This window comes from Nylanderia fulva, unplaced genomic scaffold, assembly GCF_048542155.1.
Source record: "Nylanderia fulva isolate GAGA-0341 unplaced genomic scaffold, ASM4854215v1 Scaffold43, whole genome shotgun sequence".
Taxonomy (NCBI): Eukaryota; Metazoa; Arthropoda; class Insecta; order Hymenoptera; family Formicidae; genus Nylanderia; species Nylanderia fulva.
The window spans coordinates 1-27,177 of record NW_028190510.1 but is presented as its reverse complement, the minus strand read 5'-3'; the positions used below and the strand labels follow the sequence as shown (position 1 = coordinate 27,177).

Genomic DNA, 27,177 nt, shown 5'->3' with positions numbered 1-27,177 from the left:
ATTTATTACGTAAAATTTGAAAATTATTTTTTTGAAAATTTAAAATTTTATAATTCACCGATCCATGTTAAATTCAACACTAAATATCCTGATATTTAAATTTTGTTACATAAAGTAACAATTTTTAAAAAATTAGATATTATTATAAATTTATAAGATATTATTAATTTATAAAAGTTAGAGCACACACACACAACAAAAGTCATTTTTCGAAAAATTCAAAATTTTATAAAAAATCTCTTTCCCCGAACCTTGTCAAATTCAATACCAATTTTTGATTTCATAACCATCCTTTGATGATAGTCTATTTATATTAAAAAATTTATTAAGATATTTTTTTTTTTTTTTAATTTACGAAAGTTAGAGCAACCACGGACATTTCTTTAAAAAATTCAAAATTTTATAAAAAATGGAATACTTTATGAATTTTTCTATAAATTATAGTAAATAAACGTGTAATTTAACTTTACTTGTATGCCAAATTACAGCGCTGCAAGTCGTATCATTTTTGAGATATTTAAATCTAAACACAAATGTGGGTGTGCACATATATACGTACTTACATATCCATTTTTTAAATGTGATTTTTCGATGTTTTGGAACATTCTAAACACATTGGTATAGAAATCTGAAAAAAACTTTTTTCACCAAAACAAAGCTTCCTCTATGAAGAAGCAAAAGAAAGATTTGCAAAATAGAACAAATATTAGTGACACTGAAGTATAAAATATCTCCTAAAGTAAATTATAGTTTACTCTTATAACTTTTTATAATGAATATTGCGAGAAATCAATTTATATAAAAAATATATATCGACTACATTCAATTCGTGACAGATATCATATATTGATAAAGTTTACATTTTAATGTAAATAATAGTATTTAAATAATAAATGTAAAAAAATCACAAATAAAAACTTAAATAAATAATATTGAAAAATAAATAAAATTTAAATAAAAAACAAATATATGTATTTAATTTAAAAAATATTAAAAGTTTAAATTTAACTATTATTTTAATTTAACTATATTATTTTAACCATTATTTAATATGAAAATGTTTAATTTTAATGAAGAGAGGACATTCTGCGAATTCTGAATTTATTTTTTAATCTATAATCGGTTTATGATCTAGCACAGAAATATATTTATTTTATTTATACACACACATATATACGTATGTATACACATATACATGTACAGGGTGTCCGGTAACTAACAGACCAACGATTACAAATGGATTCTTTGGTCAATTTGGGAACAATTTTTCCTCAGCGAAAATGTCGAAAAAGGTCATCATTTTTTACAACTTTCCAATATTTGTCATTATGTATCTTTATAACTAAGTCTCAAATTAAAATTTTATTATAGTAAACTCTACCTGAAATTAACTGAAGAATGTAATTATGTTAGACTTTTAACTCCAAAACGTTTAGTTTTCAAAAAACCAATTTTTTTCAATCACTAATAACTCGAAAATTATTGACTTCTCAACATTTTTGCTAAGAAAAAATCGTCTCCAAATTGGCTAGAGAATCCGCCCTTAATCATTGGTCCGTTAGTTACCGGACACCCTGTATGTATATATACACATATGTATATTCTATATATATAGACTCGTAATGATAAGAACAATCATTACACGTCTCATGTTGTCTCATATGTATACTACATACATTATCTTTGAAATGTGTGTTATCAAATAATTATTATTATACAAAAGTGTCGTAAATGTATTCTATATTCTTATTGTCAAATTCAATGTCATAATAATAATAATAAAATATTATAGAAAGGAAACAAGAAATTCTTTTAAAAAATTAAAATAGTTTGATATATTCATTTAATTATAATTATATGAATATATCAAACTATTTTAATATATATATATGTAGATAAAATAAAATATCTACTATTTTAGAAAATTGAAGTTGAAGAATGAGATTTTGCATCGTAATAATAATATCTTAATCAAATATTTTTTCGATGGAAAAGTATAAAAGATATGTATAGTATATAAATATATATATATATATATATATATATATATGTAAGTATATTTTATATTCACACGTTAATAATAATACATTTGATGACATTTAGTTAACAAATAAAACCAAAACAAAATAAAATTAATTAATTTGTATTAGAAATAAAACTAAATAAAATAATTTAGTATAATATATATATATATATATATATATATATATAAAAGTAATTTGTATTAAATATAATAATAAATAATAAACTCAAAATATTAAAATTAAATATACATATATTTGAAACAACTTAATTTTATAAAAATTTTATGAAATAAAATCTCTAAATCTCTATAATACACTCAGACAGCACACAATATTTATGATAAAGATTCATAAATATTTATGAATATTTTTTTTTTTTAATATATTACATAAATATTTTAAAAAGTTTTAAAAAACCTTTATTTAACATATTATTAAAACATAGATTAAATATAAAACTTCAAAAACATTTATAAAATATTTATGATAAATATTTCTAAACTATTTCTAAAATACTAAAATAATTAATTATTATAAATATTCTATAAATATTTTATAAATATTCTGTGCTGTTTGGGAATGTATTATATGAAATAAATTGTGAATAACATATATTTATAGCATATATATATATATATATATATATATGTGTGTGTGTGTGTGTGTGTGTGTGTGTGTGTGTGTGTGTGTGTGTATACATATATAATTACATTGTAGCAAAAATTTATATTTATTTTAATGTAATAATAAAATTACCATATTGTTAGTTAGATTTCTCGCGCATGCGCACTGAAATTTTGTCCGTAATCCTTGACTTTCCTGTCCAAAAGCCGACTGAATGCTCCCTAATATCTACTTCATTCATATGACACAAGATGGCGGTATTATTGCGTACCGATTTTTTAGAATGAATTCTTCACTATATATTTTTATGTAATTAACGATTGACAGGAATTGACAGAAGCAGACAGAAGAATCAGCAGACGAATCGAATATGAAGTATCAGATAAATATATATTCTGAAATAATCCAGAGCACGTAACAGATAAATAAAATACTTATATGAACAATATATATGTATTTAAAAAATAAATAAATAAATAAATAAAATATGAAATAAGAGTCAAAATATTAAACGATAAAATAAATATGTAAAATAAGACGATTGACATAAATATTTTCCATGTTACATACAATAATGTGTGTTCGCATAATACTGGTGTAATTAATTTTGATTGTGTTAAATAACTACTTTAATATAACTGTCGACAAAAAAGTTAATCAGTGACATGTCATAATAAAATACAAAGAACAATAAATAGCAATCAACAAGCATTTCATTTCACAAGTATTAAAAAAAAACTTGCGAAAATACTTAGGTACTATATAAAATAAATGATATATAAATATATGTTAATACTTTGCTGAAATATAATTTTATACTTTTTCTAGATTCCATCAAAACTTGCAAAGCTCATTTTATAACTCAATGATTCAAGCAGATTAAGGATATTCATGGAATATATTCAATACAATTTGATTTGGCCGAAGCAATCTTGTAACAGACACTTCTAGTCTCTTGATTCCGCTAAATTGCAAGAAGCCTCAAAATGGGGTCCGAACAAAGCTCTCAAAGTGGTAATCAGGGTACTAACAGTGGAAGAGCGAGGACCACTCAGCTTAGACGGGGCAAAAGTGTTCCAAATCGCGAAAGAATGCCAGAAGATACTCCACCGAGGTGCACCAGTCCTGGCGCCAGCATTTGCTCTGATTCTGATCTTCCATACATCTCTTATACTGTGAATCGACCCATCGGAGATTCCCCAAAAATGACTAACAAGCAGTCGCAGCTTTACAGAGGAAAGACAATCGGAGCTGGAGAGATCTCGAGGCGAAAAAATAGCCTGGGCACTATGAATCACAGGTGCGTCCATCATGAAATGTTAGTTTGCAATCAACTCTCCACAATTTTTGATAAAATATAGAAATATATAATTAAGAGAAAATAAATTCAGACATGAAAAGATCTAAGAGTCACAAACTTATTTTGAATGTTTGATTCATCCTTTATCCATCAGCATATTAGTTCTGAAGGAAGAAATAGAACATTCAATATAAGTAGAGAAATTCAAAAATAATTTTGTTGCACCTAATATTTGTGCTTGATTTTTACTGGTCTTTTTCTTATCTGAATTTATATTTATTAGAGCTTTTTCAATTTTTATTATTTAAAAAAAAATAGATAATACTTTTCACATTTTGCCAAATGATACTCAGAATTTTATTTTTCTTATGCTATTTAAAAGTGTTAATATAATATGTAATACTTTATCACATAAAATAGGATTACTATATTTTATATGCATCAATCTAATATATAAGGTGTATTATATGTATGCATCTCTGGAATGAATGATGAAGTCAAAATAAGTTGAATATAAAGAATGACAAAATTACGTTTGAGCTTTCTTTAAAGTTATAATCAAATAATTGAAACAGCTGTGTGGCTTATTATTTTTATTTGATTTTGAATTAAAAATTTGTAATTGTTTTTTATAATAATAAATTAAGAATCAATTACAATTAATTAACAAATAGACAATAAGATTAGAAACACAGAACTTCAGGTAACAAGTGTATGCAATTTTGACGTTTAATGATATGCTAGATATTTTAAAGCGTTTGATCAATCAAAATTAAATAAGTAAAGATTTTATCTCGATTGGTTAATATAGTGCTTCGTAACATGTCTATAATGTTTCTCTGACTGCAACAAGAATTTTCAGATGAACACTTGAAACACACAATTTCGATTCTAACTCTTTAAAGAAGACTCAAACGTATTTTGTCATTCTTTACTACTATACTTTACATATTTATTACTATTATATAATACGTTATTTCAGTACACATGAAAAGGACCAAAGTTATGATCGAAACGTTGTGAGATTTATTAAATAAAGAATTGTCATTATTGGTGGAGACATATTTATTCCTTTGTCATTCTTTACTTTCGACTTCGTCAATTCATTCTCCAGAAATAGGACGTGACTTATGATACACCTGTATACATTTTATTGATTTGATCTCTTTTCTATTCCTCGATCAGGCATACGAAGACCAATGCATCAGATAACAAAATCCATAATATTGTGGTAGTAAAGCCGGCTCAAGCGGATCCTACAGCGGACAAGGATCCTGATTTAGTGAAACTGCAGACTATCCCGATGTTCCTGCCGATTATGCGTGGCACGTTGAACCTACCGCCGGGTGTGCGTGATCCAGAGGTCCTGGAGAGACTCGATCCGGTCGGCCTGTTCAACTTGTGCGCGCGTTATCAGCATCATCTCAATGCGAACGCGCAGACAATAGCCGCGGAGCAGCTTGCTCTGTGCACCAATATGGAAACGGAATTCGCTAAGACGCTGAATTTCGCTGTTGATCGACAGAAGAGGTTCGCCAGATTCGCCGAGCAGCTGAACAAGGTGCACGAACTCAGCCGCCAGCTCACCAGATGCCACTCGCTTCTTAATCAAACTCTCGAGAGCCTCGAGACGCTCAACAATCTGTTGCCGATAGAAGAGAGACTCGAACCTTTTGTCTGGACCACGGGTTAAATCGGGAGATATTGCGATCGATAATCATTACTCATTCACTCGTTTTTTCTAGCAAAGAAAAGCATCGTAATTCTCTAACTTGGAAAAGAAAATTACAAGTTAAACATTATAAGAGTTTTGACATCTAGTCTCTACATGCCATGGAAAAGATAAGAAAATCAAATTAATAAAAAGAAAACAAATATGCATTCTTGATTGAAAACACAATTTATTGTCTTTGTAAATTTTAAACATACCCCTAGCAGCTTCTATTAGCCCATCGCTGGGATTTCAGTTGTCTGTAGACAGTGAAAGCTTCTCCTGTTTTCTTCTTTTTATCACAGGTAAGTTCTTTTTTTTCTTTATTAATTAAAGAGCCCTATATCATCCTTCCTTTCCTCTTGATATTTCTATGTTTAGCTCGCAATGTTTGTACATTGTCCTTTTCACGTTTGCACTTTGTTAGATCCCGAATTTGATCAGTTTCAAGGTCCTGTTCAATCTGAACACTATACTTCTTCTCAAACGTAGTTTCCTTGAGAAAAACATGGATTTCTTTAGAAATTTTGTGCAAAAATTGTTTACCAGAGTCAACTGGTCGCTGTTGAAATACTGATACAGTTTTCTCTGTCTTTATTTTTGGATCCAAACTTGGTTTAAGCTGTTGCTGGCCTACGTGGATGAACTGGTCTTTCTTCTTACGTTTCCTTTTTAAAATCCTATTATTAGTTTTAGCTTTAATTAATCTAAACATACCCTAGCAGCTGCTATTAGCCAATCGCTGGGACTTCAGCTGTCTGTAGGCAGCAATAGCTTTGCTCTGTTGTTTCTCCAATTTTTTTCTCTCCACCACAGGTAAGTTCTTTCTCTTTCCTGATCGATTGATCACTTTGGAGGTACAAGAAGGTTTAGAATTTTCCAACAGTGAATTCAGCAATAAATTCTTCGGTTTTCTTTCTTCATTAAACTTCTTTGATTTGATATTCAACTTTGGTGGTTCGTGAACCACTTCATTAAAGGCAACCTTGTCTTGCAAGCTCTCAAACTCGTCCACATCCTCTACTCTCCTTTCCTTCTTCAATTGGAACTTCAGTTTTCGTTTCTCGTTCTTTGTCAAAGAGTCCTCGGTTGTTCCTCTCTTCCTCTTAATATTTTTGTGCTTAGTTCGCAACGTTTCTATATCATCTTTCTCACGCTTGCACTTTGTTAGACCCTGAATCTGACCAGTCTCAGGGTTCCGATCAATCTGCACACTATACTTCTTCTCGAACGCGGTCTCCTTGAGAAAGGCATGGGTCTCCCTAGAAACTCTGTGGAAGAATTCTTCGCCAGATTCATTCGGTCGCTGCTGAAACACGGGTACGACTTTCTCCGGCTTCGCTTTCGGATGCAAACCTGATTTAAGTTTTTGCTGCTGGCCCACACAGATCAGCTGATTCTTCCTTCGTCGCTTTCTCTTCGAAACGCTATTAGTACTCGTTTTTGCGGCCTCCTTTAATTTCATCAGCCGCTCCAGACTCTTCGGGATCGCCTGCTCATCCACGTCTCTCGGTGCCGCATTCGTGCGCGATTCCAATCTAAAAACCTCGCTCGCGGGTTAAGATAAATTATCGTTTACAGGCGCATTATTTTTGCTTCGGAGCATTCGACGGACCAATCAGAACGAAGAATCCGGCGGCTTGAAGCGAAAATGCCGTCAAATGCGGGGCGCATCTTATACAGGGTGTCCCATTTTGATCTATCGCCCCTCGTAACTTTGCAGGGAATGTAGAAAAAAATGTTTCGGACAAAAGTTGTAGGATTCAGAGGTCGTCTGATGACCTTAATCTTGACCTTGGGGTCAAATTTGAAGGTCAATATATAAAAGCTTTAAGAGCTTTGGAAAATATTGAATGAAAAAATACTTTATTATAATTTTTTGGAAAATTTGACCGCAGGTCAAGATCAAGGTCACTACCAGATGATCTCCTCTAAACCCTACAATTTTTGTCTGAAATATTTCTCTATGACCGTTCCCTGAAGTTATGAGGAGTGATAGATTAAAATGGGACACCCTGTATATACGTCGTAACCTTAAATTTTGTTTGACAACTTACTCGGCTAAGCGTTTAGCACGCTGTTTTTCAGGATCCTTGACACCTCGGTGCCTCTTCGCCGGTATCTTGCGACCCATATTTGCCTTTTATCACTCTTCTCTGCAATCCGTCGACGTAAATATATGAAAATATGTATCAATCAACGAGCGTGATATTTTTCCAACGCATGCGTAGTTCACGCAATAGTTCACCAGAAACAACACGGTATACATAGAGAGGAAACAGAAAAAAAAGGAAGAGAGAATTTTAGGTCCTGTGCACAATATAGAAAATATTGGAAATAGGAATTAATATTTGTTTAAATAGGAATTGAGAAAATGTAATATTATAGAAAATACAAATATTAATTAATATTATTTTGTTTTCGAAAAAGAAATTTCCTCATTGGACAATTGCTTACGTTCTGACATTCGACTGCGACGTATTGTAGAACGAGCCTAAACTAGGCCAATACTTTTTTTTGTCGCATGACGTAATTATTAATAACTAATGCTGGAATGAACAGCTAAAAAACTTTGCATGTCATCAACGTCATCATATATGATCTTAACAAGCTTATGTCAAGGTTAAACTAATTATGCAGATGAATCTTCTTTCTTAAAATGTATGCATATTTATTTCCAACACATATTTATGTCTATAAGAGCCTATTTTTCCAACTTATTGGTAAATTTTACCTGATTTTAGTTTTTTTCAGATATAAATTGTAATTTTTCTGTCGATTGTGAACGCGTAGGCCCTTATTATAGATCCTAATTTAAAGGCGAAGACTCCCATCTATGTATATAATACATGTCTGTGGTGCAGAGTCCACTGGTGACTGATTGGTGCATGCTGTTTTGCGGGCACTCGCGAAAACGTTTTGTCAGAGAGGTGTCCCTTATTAAAAGTGCTCCCCCGCAAGAAGTTCCGCGACTCCGAAATATGATTCTATATAGCTCGCACTCGCGTAATCGTCTCCCTTCGGCGTCATCTGTCATCCCGCTCGCGTGACGCGCGAAACGTCATCAGCGAAGAAGAGACCGATGCTAGGACGGGGCTGTCGTCCTCGCGGATGATCGTCCACTTACGACGATGTCGGGCAGCAGCGATTCCGAGGAGTTCTTCGACGCGGAGGACGATTCGCTTCATCGCGCATCGCGGTAATTTTTCCTCGATTGCGCGATCCTATGCAAATTAACGATCTCGAGTATAGCCGATTCATCGTATTTGCGTTTTGTGATTTTATTATATTGCCGTTCTAACCGTGTTTTTTTTTATCCATAACGATATAATAAATCAAAGTTTCTCTGTTGCAGGAGAGACGAGGAGAGAGTTAGAATTTTTTTATTTTTTATAAGAAAAATTCACTTTTAAATGTAATTTTGTGTGATTTCAATTTTATATAATTTAATATATTATATGTGTGTATTATTAATTTAATATTTAATATATTATTAATTTTAATATATAATATATTTGTATAATTTAGATAATTTTTAATATATAATTTAATTTTTATACAGGGGAAAGTATGTTCAATCATGTCGTTCCTTAATAGAGTTAAATATTTTAAGGTGTTAATGCTGTATCGCAGCACGGTTTCATTAAAATGCTGCAATGTTTGTTTTCTTCTCAAGCGATCCATTAATGAATAACATTTATAAATTTATTTTGTTTGATTTTCATGTAATAACTTGATACTCCATGCCTAAGCTATTACATTGAGAAAGCTAAACGATTCAGTTTATTATTTATTTAACACATTTTTTCATCTTATTTAATTTTGTATATGGTAGCGTTAAAAAAATTAGCAAAATGTTTTAAGATTATTTTTTATTCACAAATTTAACAAAGCACTGGAAGTTTAGTCAAACGTACCAATAACTTTTTCTTATTCATTGTACTGATATGATTTACTAAATAAATTTTTTTATAAATTTTTTAAATTTGAATTTCTTTTTATTTAGCATACTTTCCCTTATTGATGTAATAAAAGTATAAATTTGTTAAAATCATTTATAAATCTGTATTTTTATGCATATTATCCTTGTTAGATACAATTAAATTTTATTTACATGGATTTGTTGTAAGATAAAGATAAAATAGATTTTCTTATCTAAAATATATAATTAGGTACACATATATATTGTATAATTAATTTTATTAAATTTATGTGTGTGTTTAGAAAATCTAAACAACATGAGTGCACCTCCAGTCCACCAGCCAGTGTCGAACCTCAAGTTGATAAGACGTTAGAAGTTTGCAAACAAGTCGATGACAATGTTTTTGTGAAACCTGCTGTACCTAAATCAACCATCGAGCTAAAGAGTGTATCTACTGATTGTGAGCAAAATAAAGATAAACTTGTAAGTATATTATAAATTTGTATATAATATGTAAACAATAATAATGTATATGCAGGATGTCCCATAGGAAATTGCTGAAACTAATCAGCTGTCATTTTTTGCATGCAGTTATTGAGAAAATAAAAATTGTATTGAAAAGAGGAAAATTTACAGTTTTTAATGGATAAATAAAATGGTTGTATGTCAGTTTATTTTATTGAAAAATAATGAAAAAAGTTTCAGCCATTTTCTGTGGGACACCTTGTTAGATACTATATACTATATATAAATATATATATATATATATCAAAATATACATATATATACATATATACATATATATATATATATACAAATATACATATAATTATATATAAGGAATATATTATGTAGCTCGAATTTTTCAAAAAAATGAGAAACAAAAATTATATTTAACACTTTTTAAAGTTGCATTTTATATACCATTATGAGGTTTTATCTATCTTTATGTATCTAAAACCCTAAAAAAAGGTACAAACTTAATTTAATAAATAAAATTTTAGGTCGAAAATGGTGCGGAATCAACCACGGATAAAATCGTGGGAAGGAAGAGATTTCGCGAACTCCGGCAACGTATGCAAACAGAAGACGACGATATTCCGATCAACAATTCTCCTCCAGATAGTCAGACATCTTCCATCGAGGGCGTTTATCCTACCCCTTCGAAAACGAGCCATCCATTTAAAATCATAGAACATGACACCCTCAGTTTACAAAGTATGACCTCTCTAGGCCGAGTAGGTCGAATTCTGGCAGGTGTCGCGGATAATACTTCCGGCGTGCTTGCACCTGGTGCATCTCAGTGCCCTCCCGCCGCCCTAACTCGCGAAGCTCAAACGTCCTCCTCCGTTCCTAGCATCCCGAGCAAAGACGAGGACACAGCCTCCGGTAAGGTGTCCCAATCTTCCAGCGTCCTTACGTTATCGGGAGATAACGTCCTGCAGGACTCCTCCATCAACGGCAGATCCAATTATGCCTCTCACTCACAAGGTGACAAGGCTGTTATGCTTCAAGAGCCGGATGTCATTGCGAGTACGAAGAATAACGGGAAATTGGCAGAGGATGTTGCGATTTCCGGTGTACCCGTTGCTCCACCACGTCGTAAGAAGAAAACGAAGACTCATACACCTACCGATCTAACTGTAAGATTTCTTACAATTATCTTTTACTTTAATGCGGATTATTAATGAGATTTAATTTAATCAATGGCTGAATATAATTAATTTTAGCCTTCTGCGGAAAAGCTTGTACCCGCATCGCCGCTTCCAAGTCCAGCTAGCACCATAGAATCGATTACTAGAGAATTCGAACACTCACTTGACATACGATCCGCGACAAAAGGACAGTATGTAGTTAAGCCGCAGGTAAATACTCTGTAAATAATTCTTAAATATAATTTATTTTATTGAATATAAAATGTAAAATATCTTGTAAAATATTCAGTTTTCGATAATTTTATCTTACTTTTATACATGGAACAATGAGATCAATCAATTAGTATAAAGAAAATATAAAGTTGCTTTTAATAAGGAAAAGTAGTTGGATGTTGCAAATTACATAGTTTTTTTAAAACAAATTATCTGTTAATAATATCGAAATATTTGACTGTCAAAAATAAAATGAGACACCCCGTATATTATTAAGGTAATTTTTTTATTTTATATATATTATTACAGGATGAAGATAAATTGAAAGCAGAAGGTCCATCTTCCGAGGAACTGGAGAGGGTAGAAAGAATGAAAGCAGAACTGCTTAGTCGATCGAGCGAAAAGTCCAGCAGTCCATTAGGATCAGCATCGAGCAACAGTATTGGCCGTTATTCTTTGGGTCCGCACAAGCTCTCGAGCATGAGTCCACAAAGTTCCAGGGAGAGACGTAAATCCGCCGGTGATCAAGATCTGGTTAAACAATTGAATATGTTCGTGAGAACTAGGACAGATTCCGGCAAGCGTCTTACCGATATGGTTCGTTAATCGCCATCTCAATAAATCATTTCAAGCATATTAATAAGATAAAATATAATACAGGCTGGACAAGATAAAGCGTCATTACAAATTTTTATTTCTAAAAATATTGTTTCTAGAGAAAAAAATGTTTCAAATAAAAGTCGCAGGAAATTGGCGTTACTGACTTTTTCCTAAAGAGTGATTTTCAAGGTTATTTGAAGGTTATTTGAAAGTCATTTGAAGGTCATTATGTTATTTTAAACGGAACCACTATATTTTTTTTTTTTTTTTACATAAATCGATTCCTCGCAAAATTCTGTGTAAAAAGTTACAAGTTTATTAAACTTAAGTATGAAATATCTCGTAAACTATTTACTTTTTGACCATTATATCCTTCTAACTTTTTATGCAAAATATAGCGAAGAATCGATGTATGTAAAAAATATGGTGGTTCCATATAAAAAAAAACAAATAACCTTTAAATGACGTTGAAAATCACCCTTTAGGGGAAAAGTCGGTATCACTAAGATTTTTCTCTGGAAACAATACTTTTGGAGATAAAAATTAGTAACGTTTTATTTTATCCATCCTGTATATATTAAGGTATATTCTCACATCTGTTTTTTCTTGCAGGAAATTTTGGAACAAGTGCCTGTAACGAATTTAGATACAGGGGAACAGGTGCCATTAAGTATAGCAGAAGATAAATTACCGCAGTGTATTAATCCTTTGTCGTTGCACATTATGAGACTAACCAAGTCTAAATATATAAGCAATTCTAGTCTGGAGAAGGAGAAGGAGAGCGACGAGGAGAGCGTAGATAGTAAAATGTCCAGCATACCCCCGGACGAGGACGTGTCCGTGGACAGGGTACGCAAGCGGACGCAGAAGCTGAAGCGATTTCTGGGCTCTACCGTGAAGAAGACCATGAACAAGGCGAAGTCCATCGCGCAGGAGGTTTCGCACGCGAGACACAAGGAAGACGTAATGGACATCGTGGACGAGGTCTATCCCGGCGAGCAGCTGTACATCAAGCTAAAAGCGTCGAACAGTCACAAGGGCCCGTATGAGTTTAGCTGTCTCCAGCACGTTCAGGATCTCAGCGGGGAGCACGTCGGACCCGTCTGGTGCATGAAGTTCTCCGCCTGCGGTCGACTGCTGGCCACCGCGGGACAGGATCGAGTCCTGAGAATCTGGGTCCTGCGGGACGCCTTCACCTACTTTCAGGACATGCGCACCAAGTACAACGCGGAGAAGGTCAGCCCCACTCCGTCGCAGGAGTCCCTAGTCTCGCAGCAGTCTATGGAGGATCCCAGCGTCGTCGCCAGCGCGTTCAGCGAGATCGAGGGCACGAAGAGCCCGTTTATGCCGAAGCCGTTCTGCACGTACACCGGCCACACTTCAGGACCTGCTCGACGTCTCCTGGTCCAAGAACTACTTCGTTCTCTCCTCGTCTATGGACAAGACCGTGCGGCTCTGGCACATATCCCGGAAGGAGTGTCTTTGCTGCTTCCAGCACATTGACTTCGTCACCGCGATAGTGTTCCATCCGCGGGACGATCGGTACTTCCTCTCGGGCTCGCTAGACGGTAAACTGCGTCTGTGGAACATCCCGGACAAGAAGGTGGCTGTGTGGAACGAGGTGGACGGGCAGACGAAGCTGATCACCGCAGCGAACTTCTGCCAGAACGGGAAATTCGCGGTCGTAGGCTCCTACGACGGTAGATGTATATTCTACAACACGGATCAGCTCAAATACCACACACAGATACACGTGCGCTCGACGAGGGGGAAGAATTCGACCGGCCGCAAGATCAGCGGGATCGAACCGATGCCGGGGGAGGACAAGATCCTGGTCACCTCGAACGACAGTCGTATACGTCTGTACGACTTAAGGGACCTGAATCTCTCTTGCAAGTACAAGGGTTATGTCAACATCAGCAGTCAGATCAAGGCGAGCTTCAGCCCGGACGGCCAGTATATCGTCAGCGGCTCCGAGAACCAATGCATTTACATCTGGAAGACTCACCACGACTATTCCAAGTTCTCGAGCGTTCGCAGAGACCGGAATGACTTCTGGGAGGGTATAAAGGCGCACAACGCCGTGGTCACGTGCGCCGTCTTCGCGCCAAATCCGGATAGCATTATCAGGCAGATCGAGGCGAGGGAACAGTGGGAGAGCAAGGAGGAGGCGAAGAGCGTGGACAGTTCCAGCAGTATAGGTGTCGTCCCTGTGGACCCTGTCGTCGAGCAACGCACCAAGGGCTGCGGCGGCCACGTCCTTGTGAGCGCCGACTTTAACGGGTGCATCAAGGTCTTTCTGAAACAAGACGAAACCCAAGCACAGCTCCCTACCGGCGTCCGCGCTCGCGTAATATAACGTTACATCGATTTGCGCGTCGGATAGTGGACGAAAATTGTGTGTATATGTTGTACGCGTATGTGCTTATATTCGTGCAAAAATATTTTTTTTCCCGCCTCCTGTATATGCGAATTTTCACTGTGCACTTGTTTGAACACAGAATTGTGTACAATAATTTTTTCAGACTCCTGGTTCCTCGCCGCGAGGCCAGATGTCTATCGCACTTTACTTATTACTAGTTAAAAATGTATAGAGTAACTAAATTTTTAATTGTTACTTCGTTATATATGTAACGAGATGCCACTGTTACTCGTTATATTTGTAACAAGTAACGAAATTAATTTTGTTACTTGATACATTTGTAACGCATAATGAAGAAAAATTTATAATGCGTTACAATTGTATCAAGTAACAAAATTAATTTTGTTACTTGTTACAAATGTAACGAATAATAAAATTAATTTTGTTGTTACAAATGTAACGAGTAACGAATTTTTTTTCGTTACTTAATACTTTACAAAACTCAATACTTTACATAATTATAAATAAAGAAAATGATTATTATATTTTACATATTACATTATAATATTATTATTATTATTACTATTTATATGTCAATATTGGCATCTCGTTACATGTGTAACGAGTAACAATGAAAATTTATTTACTCGATATATTATTTTAACTAGTAACTTTTGCGTAACTAATTACGAATGTAACTAGTTATGGCCATCTCTGGCCGCGGCCATGTCAGATTGTGACATCAGAGGCGAAGAGCCAAGAGCCTTGAGTACAAGCACTGTTTTAGCATTGTGTGTGAATGTGTGTGTATGTGTGTTATAAAAAATAATTTTAAATAATTATACACACATGCACGCACATACATACATACGCACACATATATTGATAGGAAAAATATTTCCATGAGCTAAAATGTTCAAGTTTTTAGTAACAAATTAATGTCATTTGGGGGCACGTAATATTAACCATAGATAAATATTGTATAATTTTAAATGCATTTTATCATGTCGTGGTGAGACAAATTATTTATTGAATCTTTTTGTATGTCAAAAAAAAAAGTTTTGCAATTAAAGATTTTTTTCTATCTTGTGCTTATATTACGATTTGACAGTGCTGGTCCCACTGTTGCCACAATTATTATTTCATAAGAGATTTTATCAAAATTAAGTCGTAGAATGATAATGATAAGTTATCAAAGAGAAATGTAAGAAAAATATGGAAAGGATATTGTTCTTGTATATTATATATATAATCGTTTCCATGTACATGTATGATAAAGACATAGTAAAAACAACAAGGGCACCTTGGTGAAAACAAAGTATAAAAAAAAATTAAACGATGGCGATATATTCAAATATCTCGTTTTATTGATTATATCGGACTTATATAGATTTTTATAAATTATTCGATTATTTATCAATAGTAAAGTGCTAAATAGGAATTGCTAATTTTTGCAAATATATCGAGTCAAATTTTACAAAATACCACTGATTTCTAAGTCGCGTTCTTCTAGAACATAATAGTTGTAAGCTAGTATAACACATCAAAGACAATATCAAAGATGTTTTGAAGCTAAAATACATCATGGTTACGTTTTTCTACGAATGTTCTACATATTATAGAAAATGTAACGTATTTTTATTGTACAGTTTTAGAATAATGTATATTAGGATGTGTTATATAATTTGACATTGCGCTATGTACATATGCATCAATTTTCATAATGTACGTACATATCTAGTTTACTTTGTATATTAATATACAGAATTGTGTGGAAAAAATGGAATACAACTCGCGAAAAGAAGAAATTACTCTTGTGCAAAAATTAATTGAAAAAGTGGAAGAGATAAATTGTTTCTACAAAGCTTTGTTTTCAAAAAGAGTGACTTTAAAATTCGAAAAATTAATGTTTATTCTTTTTAAGCTACAATATAAGTTCTAACAATTATGTTGCAATATGTGTATTATCCAATTTATCTCCATAATAACTACAAAAAGGCGCAACATTCTTTTTTGTTAAAAAATATATATATTTTACGAGATATAATATATTAGTAGAGAGCTTAAATAAATGAAGCTTAAATAAATTTAAATATGTTATTGATTTTCCGAAGTAATGCTTTATGTGAACAAGTTTTACATTTTTAATTATATTTTTGCACGAGAAATTACTTCTTTTTCAGCTGTAGCGTTATTGAAACTGTGTTTCCCGATCTATCTTGTATTTTACACACAAGTTGTCATATGCTCACAATACTCGCTATCTAGAGTTTAATGTTATATTAGAATATACATTGAATTAATATAGATACGTTGTGCAAAACACGTACTCCACGTTCTGTCAATTATATAAATATAATGGAAATTATTCTTATATAAGAATAAACATGTTCTGTAAGAGAGTAGTTCGATACTCTTTATTCGAGCTTTCGTACACAAAATACAGATTTTGCATCTGATTTCTGTTTCTTATGTGTATTTATGAAATAATTTTTGAAACGTGGGAAAAAAGACAAAAGATATGCGAATTGAGAATTACCATTTCGATCGTATAAATTATTATTCGGAAGTCACAGTAATGAGCAGTACGAGTTTTGTCAGATAATGTAAAATATAAGTTTACTTTTTAAATTGCGAAACACTGTGAAAAATTAACCCCTTATGTGTGTCTGTGTTGATGTAAAAATGGTATAAATGCGCTAATATATATGTATGTACGTATATACATATATTTATACAAAAAGTATTGAAACTTTTTAATTTTACAAAAATTGCGCATTCAAAAAAAAAGAGATAAAAAAGTTGTAGAGTTGTAAAGTCTATTTTACGAAGCTTATTTCAATTTTTTTCTTTTAACGCAAGGCTAAAACCTTACTTTGACTTTGGGCGACGCTGTCAATGTCGAGACACAAATCATCCTTTTTTATGTAAATCGATGCCTTGTAATATTTGGCATAAAAACTTATAAGGATTGTGTCGAGATATTTCATACTTTAATTTAACATAATCACGTAAACTATGAAATATCTTATAAAATATTAATTTATTTTTTAATGATCTTAATATTCTTTTACAAAATAAGAGAAAATAATTGATGTAAAAAAAAAAAAACGAAGAATAGGTATATAATATAAATTATAACTATAGCAGAGGAATTTTATATAAAAAAGTACAGTGGATCTATTTAAAAAATTCAAAATCTTATTCCAATTTTGGCAACATAAACTGTGATAAACTTAGTAAAAAATCTTCTTTAATTCTATAATTTTTTTCAAAAACACGTAGTTTTTGTAAAATTAAGGATTTCCAACCCTTTTTGTATATGTATTGCGCACATACAATAAATAGAATTTTCGATTGTATTGCAGTTATAAAGTTAAACTATATCGCGATTTTAATGTAAATACACACATACAATCATAATAACAAGGATTGTAGGTATTTTGTGTAAATGCAATTGTAAATACAATAGTATATCAATATCGTTGTATTGCTATCGATGATAGTGAAACGTCAAAGCCACTCGGCTTCAAAAAGTTGAAAAAATTCATCAAAAGTTCACGAAAAATTTATCAAAAGAGCGGGAAACAGTGTGAGATACTATATGAAACAGCGACAAAAAAAGCGTAAGGAAATGTAAATTAGATGGAATAGAAGGATAATATAGATGAAACGAGTAAAATAAATAAAAGAGGTCTCTCTTAACTACATCTCGATTTTAATTTATTCAAGTTAACAAGAAACAATTTTAAATTTAGGTATAAATAGTATCTCTCTTATTCTAGATTCAGGATTTCGGCTTAATTAATCGTCGATTAATTCAAATGGGAGTTTCTTTTATGTTTTAATTATATAATTTGCCATTCCTTATATAATCTAATCTTCCTTTCCATATGTGTTCCAAATAACATAAAATTAATATTTTAATATATAACATTAATATTTCGGTTTATTAATAAAATATTGCGGATATTATTTGATAAATTAATCGGAATTTGAGGTTTATAATTTTTTTAGTAACTTAAAAAATTATTAAAAATCATTTAAAAATTATTTTAAAAAATAGGAATATATGTTTGAATTTTTTCGCATGATTTATCAGTATTTCCGTATAATTTGAATTTTAGTAGTTGTTCTCTAAAGATATTTTATTCATTTTACAAGATAATTTAAGTTTAAAAAGAGCGTATTTTATGACTCCAGAATTTAAAAATATTTAAATGTTTCACGGGCTATAAAATATAAGGTTTTACGTATCTTAGTTTTAAGACCAGAATTTCTGAATAAAGATTTAAAAAAATCAAAAATAAGATTTAATAGAAATTTTCATATTTCTCTTAACAATTCCTATATATTTCTTGTCTAAAGAGATATCTTTTTATTATAGCAAAATATATATTGCTGAGATCAGCTGATGCGATGCTTTATTCATGCGCAGGATTTGTTTATACATATTTTTATTAAAAAAAATAATCATTGATATTTACGATGTATTAATTTGTAACACGATTGTTATTATATAATATAATGCATGTTTATTATTATTATTTATTTTTATTATATATTTATAAGACTCGATCACAGATTAGAAAAAATCAGGGTTGGGTGAGTTAATTACATATAGTTATTAATTTAGTTAAATAAAAGTACATGAACAAAAAAAGAAAATTAGATTTAATTTAAGTTAAATTTACTGAAGTTAAATCAGAAGTTAAATTCACAAAAACATATATATTAAATTTAAATTTTGTTTATTAATTCTTTCAAAATTTATAATAGCAACAAAGAAATTTTGATTTTTATATAAATATATTTTTTGGTAATTACAATATAATAAAACTAATTATAATATTTTGCAATTTTTGTGATAAAAATAATGTGATAAACGTGTTCTATCCCTAACAGCATACATATCCTGAAGACGTTCAGAGAACATATCCTGAGGATGTTCGAATGCCCTCTGGATAGCCTCTAAATATCATACGGATATGTCGCGCTATTAGGGATATTTATTTATATATATATATATATATATAATTTAAAGAATAAAATAAATTTACATTTTAAAAAATAATTAATATTGATTACGATTTATTACTTATAGATTATCTCTAATATAAAAAATAATAGAGGATTGTATCTGATTGTATTGATGCCAATATCAGAAATCTCTGCACATATATTATACATGATGGAAAGAAAGTACTTTCTTTCCACCATGATATTATATACAGAGATTCTTCTCTCTGTTATATACATATAAGCGCCCTCTTGGGACCTGGGAACACTGGCACTAGTTCACCAGGGCTGCGTTCGGAAACGTCCTCTGAGTACATTCTCTCTCTTTCTATATCACTCCTATGTCAGTCACGTTTCCGAACGCAGCCCAGTACAGTAGTACAGCAATAAAGAACAAATTTATAACCTAACAAAGTCCTGCAATTTCTATTTCTATTATGGTTTACCGAAATGAATGAAAATTGGTGTAATCCGGAAACAATTGTTTTATTGATAAAAAAAATTGATTGAAATTGTAAAAAATATATTGCGTGTCGCACAATAAATTTTACAACAATGAGGTTCGGTAAAAGATGTTCGTCCAGAACGTCGATGTCGTATTTTTGGAAAAGAAAGGAGTTTCAAAAGATTCTCACAACAAATCTGGGCTTAAATTCCGCCGATGTCGAGGAGTTTATTGATATGAACAAAACTATCCTTAATTTTCCCCGTCATCGGTTAATAAATAACTGCTTGATATGTCAGGTGTGTGTGTACAAAAGTATATTTTTTTCATGAAACTTCTGAAATAGATATTTTAAAATAATTACAAATTAATTATATTTTTTAAAATTAATTTTTAATAATTTTACTTTTTCTGTTTAATTCTAGAATTAAGAAAACAGCAGAAAATTTTAAAATTGCAGTTAATTGTTGAAATAAATGATCCAATAGCAGATGGATGTTATTAAACGTCAAAATAAAAAAATGACGTTTAATGACGTTAGTCTGCTACCTGGGAAATTAACATGTTTATGTAAAGAGGAAAAAATAATGTGAAAAATTTCTTTTTTGCAATTTTCAAAGTAAAATTTTGTTTAAAATAGGAATGATGTTTCTCCACTTATTTTTTATTAAACACAGTATTTCTTATTCACATTTCAGAAATATGATGTCAAAGCGAGTCCTCTGCTGAACTTTGGATATTGTCTGATATTAAGAAATTACAAATTAGAACATAGAATCAATATGCTGAAGGACATTGGAGTGCCCGATTTGAACTCGTCTCTAGTGGGCAAGTAAGTTTAATTACAGATCAATCATATTCTGTTAAGTGTATAAATGTTCCAATAATTCTTTGTAATTTTTAGGATGGTTTATCTTTTCCGCAAACACATACCTATGTTCAAAGAGAAGGTCAATATTCCAGTCGAACAAAACATTGCAAAGAATATATTTGACAGACTGGGTCGAGAAGTTCCAAGTGACATTTCCAAATTGGAATCATCAAGCAACAGTTTGACAGTCAATCAATACTACCAAGCATGCCTCTTACACTGCAAAACTCGAGTATTTGATCTGCCATATTTAGATGACAAGATATTGTTGCACAAGTATATGAAATTTAAGAGTATAAGCATGATTGCGGAAACATTAAAAATACTCAGAATTAATCTCGATTACAATGAAGACCTGGTAAGTCTGTACTCTTTTTCAAATTAATTTTATTTTTCATAAATAAATTTTACAAATTAAATTGAAATAATAGAAACCAGATACAAATTTTTTTTCAAGTCCTTTGATTCAGTTTGATTTTCTAAATCCTCAGAATTTCATTCAATTTATAAATCTTTTTAATTTATACTGATTTTATAATTAAATATATATGATTATCATTATATTATATGATTATATATAAATATCTTTATAAAAATCTCTGTTGCGTTTGCACACAGATAAAAAAGAATCCTTTTGTCATTACTGCTCCGGCTGACAACATCAAGTTGCTGCTGAATACATTCACAGACATTTGTGGAATACCGATCGTGACGCTTTTAAGGAAATATCCCCGCATACTTTTTGAGGATTCTGATAATATTAAGCGATTACTAATGTCATTCAAACGATACGACATACCGGATAAATATGTACAGAAATATATGAAGATTTTTCAAATCGGCGACGACACTTTCCTGGAGCAGATGGAGACGATAAAGCGACATCCGGATTTGCACGTGTGGTGCAAACATCCTCGAGTCCTACGGATTATCTTTCACAAGGATAAGGCAAAGGATCGCGTAGGTTATCTCAACATCATAAATCGCTCGAAATGGGTTCGTCCCCATACAGTCTTGTCCACTTCAAACGATTTGGAAAGGTGAAAAGTTACAATTCACATAAACGTATAGTTAAAATATCAGCAAAATTGATATTTCCTATATATATAGTTTGTTTATAACTGCAACATTTTTTCTTACAATCATGGTTTTTTTGTACCAATTGATTCCTATCATTATTTTATGCATAAAAGTATTGAAGCAAAATCGTTGAAAAAATGAATATTTTATAGTTTATGTAAAATTATATCAATTTAAATGACATATTTCGTAAACTATTCATTTTTTTAGTCATCTTATCCTTGTAAATTTTTATGCCGAAAATTGCGAGAATCCGTTTATATATAAAAAAATTATTTTGAAAAGCGATTTTTAGAAAAAGGTTTTTCAATTGTATATAAAGGTCATTTGTTTTTTAAAAATTGAACTATTATATATTTTTTATATAAATGCTATCTTTTTTCTCCTTTAAGCCAAATAACTTTTATTTAAAACATTTTGTCGTACAATCAAAAATAAAAAAGCTTTTGGGGATGTATGATTAAAATGGGACACCCTACTTATATATTTTTACTTTGTTAATTTTATTCTAGGTTTTTACATACTGGCGCCAGCACAGTTCTATCAAAAAAAGCTCTGAAACATATATTTATGCAAGAATTGGGAGTGGATAAGAAGGACCTACTAGCGAGACATCCGCACTGGAAAACGGTCGGGTTTGCTGATATCGAGCAAATGTTTAAATATCTGAAAACGCACTTTACGATAAACGAGATATGCCAGAATATACACGTCATACTTTATTCACAGTAATGGCTGCTGTTATTTACAGAATGTCCCATAGGAAATTGCTGAAACTAATCAGCTGTCATTTTTAATGCATGTAGTTATTGAGAAAACAAAAGTTGTGTTGGAAAAAAAGAAAGTCTACAATTTTTAATAAATATGAATAAAATATTTGTATATCTGTTTATTTTATTGAAAAAAAGTAATGAAAAAAGTGGTAATAATCACATAAAATCACATAAACTAATGATAAATATCTTCAACAGTACCAGATAATTACAGCTATTAAAAGGATCGTCAATAACATAAAAAAAATGACATGTTAGAAAAAGTTTTTAAGAGTTTTCGTAAAAGAACAGAATTTTGTACAAATTAAAATGGTGCACACTTTGAAAATATTTATCATTAGTTTACATATGTGATTATTAGCACTTTTTTCATTATTTTTTTCAATAAATAAACTGATATTTGATTTATATCCATTAAAAACTATAGACTTTTCTCTTTTCAACACAATTTTTGTTTTCTTAATATATAATTGTATGCATTAAACAATGACAACTGATTAATTTTAGCAATTTCCTATGGAACCTGTACATGTTTAAAAAAATTATTAAGATGAACCGAAGATTTGTTATTTTCAGGTGCAAGGTGGAGAAAGTACTAGCAGATTTGAGGCGACGTTATTCTCAGAGTACAGAGTATTCATTTACAAATAGCCAGTATCTTGCATTATGTCTGTATATCCTGGAAAAGGATACTCATTTCACAGGCGACGGCATTTGGAATAATGAACACAAAGAGAAGCAACAATCTTTGCTTTCTTCAGAAAAGGAACATGTTGCAGAAAACGCTAATGATAATACTGTAAAAAGTATCAATGACTCTTTGAATATCGAAGTTAATCATAATATAGATGATGATGATATTTTGAGTACCAAAGACAGCAGTGATATGGATGATCATGATGATTTGAATGATGAAAACGAGACATCTAATTGTAAAACAAATCGACAACATACATGATATAAAGCGAACATTTTCTATAGAGTACTTTACAGAAAATTATTACATATATATATATATATACACACATATAAAGTTTATATCAACAATAAAATAAAACGCTAATTAATTCTGTCGCGGTAAATAATTGCCCAAAAATCTTTTTTCTTGAAAATGTTAATAATTTAATAAACCATAAACTTTTTTTATTAAAATTTTTAATATCAAAATTTTAATGTTATTAAATTTTTTTAATCATTTATTATGCCAAACTTTTAATTAGCCCTCTATTTTATATTTGATATAGATAAAAGATTTTCTGTATTTATATGTACATTATTTATTCTAATTGAAAATGAATATACACGTATATACATTTTGATATTATATAATTTTGAATAAACAAATGAAAGAAAAAAAAAGATATTGCTAAAATAAGGATAGAAATAGATATAATAAATATGTATGACAGTGTATAATATATTTTTACATCTCATTATTTTTTAATTAGGAAGTAAAAAGTGTATGTTCTAAATATTACATTAGAAATTATTAATTCCCTTACCCAATATTTAATATCTTAATTGTGTGAGTAAAAATGTCCGAGAATCTACACAGATTTGTGTCAGACTACTAAATATATATTTTTTAAAAAATTTTATTATATTTAAGTTTTAAATAGATGACAAATATTGTAATTTTAATTCTAAATTGAAAAATTTATTACGAAATTAAATGATTTTATATTTATACATTAAAACTAAATTTACTTAAGCAAATAGTTAATTAAAAAATTTATAATCTAACAAATATGTTCAATACATACTACTTGTTATATGACTCGAATATTTGTAACGTCAAACAATAAGACTCATTCTCATTAGCCTATACATCTTATTGACATCTGTAATGTCAAGGTTGTTAATTTTTCCTCTTCATTTGTACATTACGAAAATGTATATATATATGCGATTTGAAAAGATAAATAATTGAAGAAGATAAATTAAAGAAAAGATAAATAATTGAATCTTGGGATTGCAACGTGATGCACTCATAAAAGATTATTTTTTCCAAACAAATTGGAAATTTCAACCAAATTTCAACTAAAAATTCAATATCAAATTTTTAATACCTTTAATTATTTAATAATTCAATACTACATAAATAACACATTTGCTGTTATCTAAATAATATTATATATAGATGACCTAGATGAAATTATGGCGTCGTCTTATCTTTATGGAGATATAATAAAAATATGCATACCTATATCTGCATCTTGCATGAAAAAAGTGTTATCTTTATACAAAATTATTTACAATAATGTTCAGATAATTTGGTTTAAAGTCATAGCGCAAAGGACTACTTAATTAGTAAAATAAGCAGTAAGCAATAAGAACTCAGAGAAATGATGGCCGAATCAATGTCGATTCAATCATTTTGACATCGATACGACGTCATTTCTCGCTGGGTAAGATCGTAACAATTACAGACTGTCTTATAATTTAAATAGTAGAAAATTAGAATAATAGCATCAAATACTGTTTATGTTTATATGTTTATATGAGAGTATTTCATAAATTTATACTTAATACAGATATCTGAGAGTATTTCATCAATTCATCCTTAATACAGAAATGACAGCATGAGTAATGAGCGTGCGGTTTCTTAAGTTTTAACTACTTTTCTATTAAATCGCATGTTTTCGAAGATATAATTTTTTTTCAAAACTATGGAGTTTGATACTCATTTCATCGTAATTATTGCATGATTTTTGTGACGCTTTAAAATATAGTATTATGGTAAGTATTATGGTAAAAAAGTAAAGAAAATAAGTAAAATGAAAAAGCGATATTCCTCCAACGTAGTCATAATGTGATGGTTAAAATTTGTAAAGTGTGTTTCTATTTTATTAGACCCGATAGACACATGATGATTTAAAATCGAATAATTTTAATCCTATAACGTTATTGAATAGTTATTGATTTATTTAAACTTAATAGGTTGTACGAAAACGAAGATGTTTATAGACTTGACTAGATTACAACGTACAACAGTAGTGTAAGAGAAACATCGATTCCTGAATTGTACGCTTTAAAAAATACAGTATAGTTTAAAGAAAACTGTCAAAGTTGATTCGCTTCAAATTTCAAGATTTTAAAATTCTGCTTTTTCCATACATATATTTTTCGATGGGGAATGTTATAAACAATAAGAATTGATTCTAAATACGGCTGAGCATGTAAATTTAACATTTCTTAAAGATGGCCACTTTTTAAATTTTTAGCTTCAAAATCGACATTGATCTATCTTCGCTCAAAGATTTTTATTCGCACTTGAAAATGTGTCTTTAATATATTAACGTAAATGTAGAACCAGATTTAAGGAATTAAATTTTTAATACGGAAAACGACAGCATTTCGATCGCAAGCCTCGTCAATGTAAAAATCAAAATTTAAAATTGTGACCCAACTTTAAAGTAAAGCAAATCCGAATACGCAGTATTATTTAATATCGTTTCTAATTGTAGAAAGTGATTTTTGTTTCGCTTGTAGTTGTACGCTTTAAGAAATACAGTAGATTAAACACAACTGTCAAAGTTCATTCTCATCAAATTTCAAGATTTTCGAATTCTGCTTTTTCCATTAATATATTTTTTAATTAAAAATGTTCTAAACAATAAGAATCGATACTAAACACGACTGAGCATGTATATTTCACATATCTTAAAGCTTGTCACTTTTTAAATTTTTCGCTTGCACATCGAAATCGATCTATCTTCGCTTAAAGACTTTGAACGCACTTGAAAATGTGTTTTTAATATATATTAATGTGAATTTGACAGCTGACTATAAGGAATTAATTTTTTTAATACCGAAAATGATAGTACGTCGATCGCTCGCGTCGTCAATCGAAAAATCAAAAGTTCAAGTTTTTCCCCAAATTGAAAATAACGCAAATCTAAATCAGCAGTCTTATTAAGAATCGTTTATAGATGTGTGAACTGAAATTCGTTTTGCATTAAATCGCAAACTTTATAAAATACAGCAGTTTAAACAAAACTGTCAAAAATGAATTTTTTCAAATTGAAAATAACGCAAATCCAAATCAGCAGTCTTATTAAGAATCGTTTATAGATATGTGAACTGAATTTCGTTTCGCTTTAAGTCGCACACTTTAAAAAATACAGCAGTTTAAACAAAACTGACAAAAATAAATTTTTTCAAATTGAAAATAACGCAAATCTAAATCAGCAGTCTTATTAAGAATCGTTTATAGATGTGTGAACTGAAATTCGTTTCGCTTTAAATCGCACACTTTATAAAATACAGCAGTTTAAACAAAACTGTCAAAAATGAATTTTTTCAAATTGAAAATAACGCAAATCCAAATCAGCAGTCTTATTAAGAATCGTTTATAGATATGTGAACTGAATTTCGTTTCGCTTTAAGTCGCACACTTTAAAAAATACAGCAGTTTAAACAAAACTGTCAGAAATAAATTTTTTCAAATTGAAAATAACGCAAATCTAAATCAGCAGTCTTATTAAGAATCGTTTATAGATGTATGAACTGAATTTCGTTTCGCTTTAAATCGCAATCTTTAAAAAATACAGCAGTTTAAACGAAACTGACAAAAAT

The 27,177-nt window shown here is 30.6% G+C and overlaps 4 protein-coding genes across 6 annotated transcripts; 3 read left to right on the top strand and 1 right to left on the bottom strand.

The window, feature by feature from the left end:
• Window positions 1-2,949: 2,949 nt before the first annotated feature.
• Window positions 2,950-5,848, top strand: BORCS5 (BLOC-1 related complex subunit 5). Its single transcript, XM_029306361.2, has 3 exons — window positions 2,950-3,403; window positions 3,477-3,948; window positions 5,134-5,848. Exons 2-3 carry the CDS (start codon window positions 3,635-3,637, stop codon window positions 5,639-5,641), a joined length of 822 nt encoding a protein of 273 aa, XP_029162194.2. The 5' UTR covers window positions 2,950-3,403; window positions 3,477-3,634; the 3' UTR covers window positions 5,642-5,848.
• LOC114933785 (coiled-coil domain-containing protein 137) lies at window positions 4,952-7,901 on the bottom strand. 2 transcript variants are annotated; one of them, XR_014925553.1, is made up of 3 exons: window positions 7,717-7,901; window positions 5,878-7,197; window positions 4,952-5,689 (listed from the first exon to the last, which is right to left on the bottom strand). XR_014925553.1 is itself a non-coding variant. In XM_029306360.2 (2 exons), the coding sequence occupies exons 1-2, from the start codon at window positions 7,791-7,793 to the stop codon at window positions 6,378-6,380; spliced, it is 897 nt and encodes a 298-aa protein (XP_029162193.1). In that variant the 5' UTR covers window positions 7,794-7,901; the 3' UTR covers window positions 5,830-6,377. The 2 variants fall into 2 exon arrangements, 1 of the variants encoding a protein (XP_029162193.1); XM_029306360.2 differs by lacking the exon at window positions 4,952-5,689 and having other exon boundaries at window positions 5,830-7,197.
• Window positions 7,902-8,525: 624 nt separating this feature from the next.
• On the top strand, window positions 8,526-18,119 carry LOC114927980 (WD repeat-containing protein 44). Its single transcript, XM_029299067.2, is given in 8 exon segments — window positions 8,526-8,858; window positions 9,884-10,064; window positions 10,586-11,224; window positions 11,312-11,446; window positions 11,759-12,046; window positions 12,662-13,432; window positions 13,434-14,351; window positions 14,353-18,119. Coding segments are annotated over 8 exon segments (3,051 nt in total). The 5' UTR covers window positions 8,526-8,790; the 3' UTR covers window positions 14,404-18,119.
• Window positions 18,120-19,758: 1,639 nt separating this feature from the next.
• On the top strand, window positions 19,759-23,666 carry mTerf5 (mitochondrial transcription termination factor 5). Of its 2 annotated transcripts, XM_029299065.2 has the most exons (6): window positions 19,759-20,174; window positions 20,574-20,707; window positions 20,780-21,104; window positions 21,365-21,786; window positions 22,339-22,554; window positions 23,176-23,666. In XM_029299065.2, exons 1-6 carry the CDS (start codon window positions 19,986-19,988, stop codon window positions 23,555-23,557), a joined length of 1,668 nt encoding a protein of 555 aa, XP_029154898.2. In that variant the 5' UTR covers window positions 19,759-19,985; the 3' UTR covers window positions 23,558-23,666. The 2 variants fall into 2 exon arrangements, with proteins under 2 accessions (XP_029154898.2, XP_085342525.1); XM_085486399.1 differs by lacking the exon at window positions 19,759-20,174 and having other exon boundaries at window positions 20,639-20,703.
• The last annotated feature ends 3,511 nt before the right edge of the window (window positions 23,667-27,177 follow it).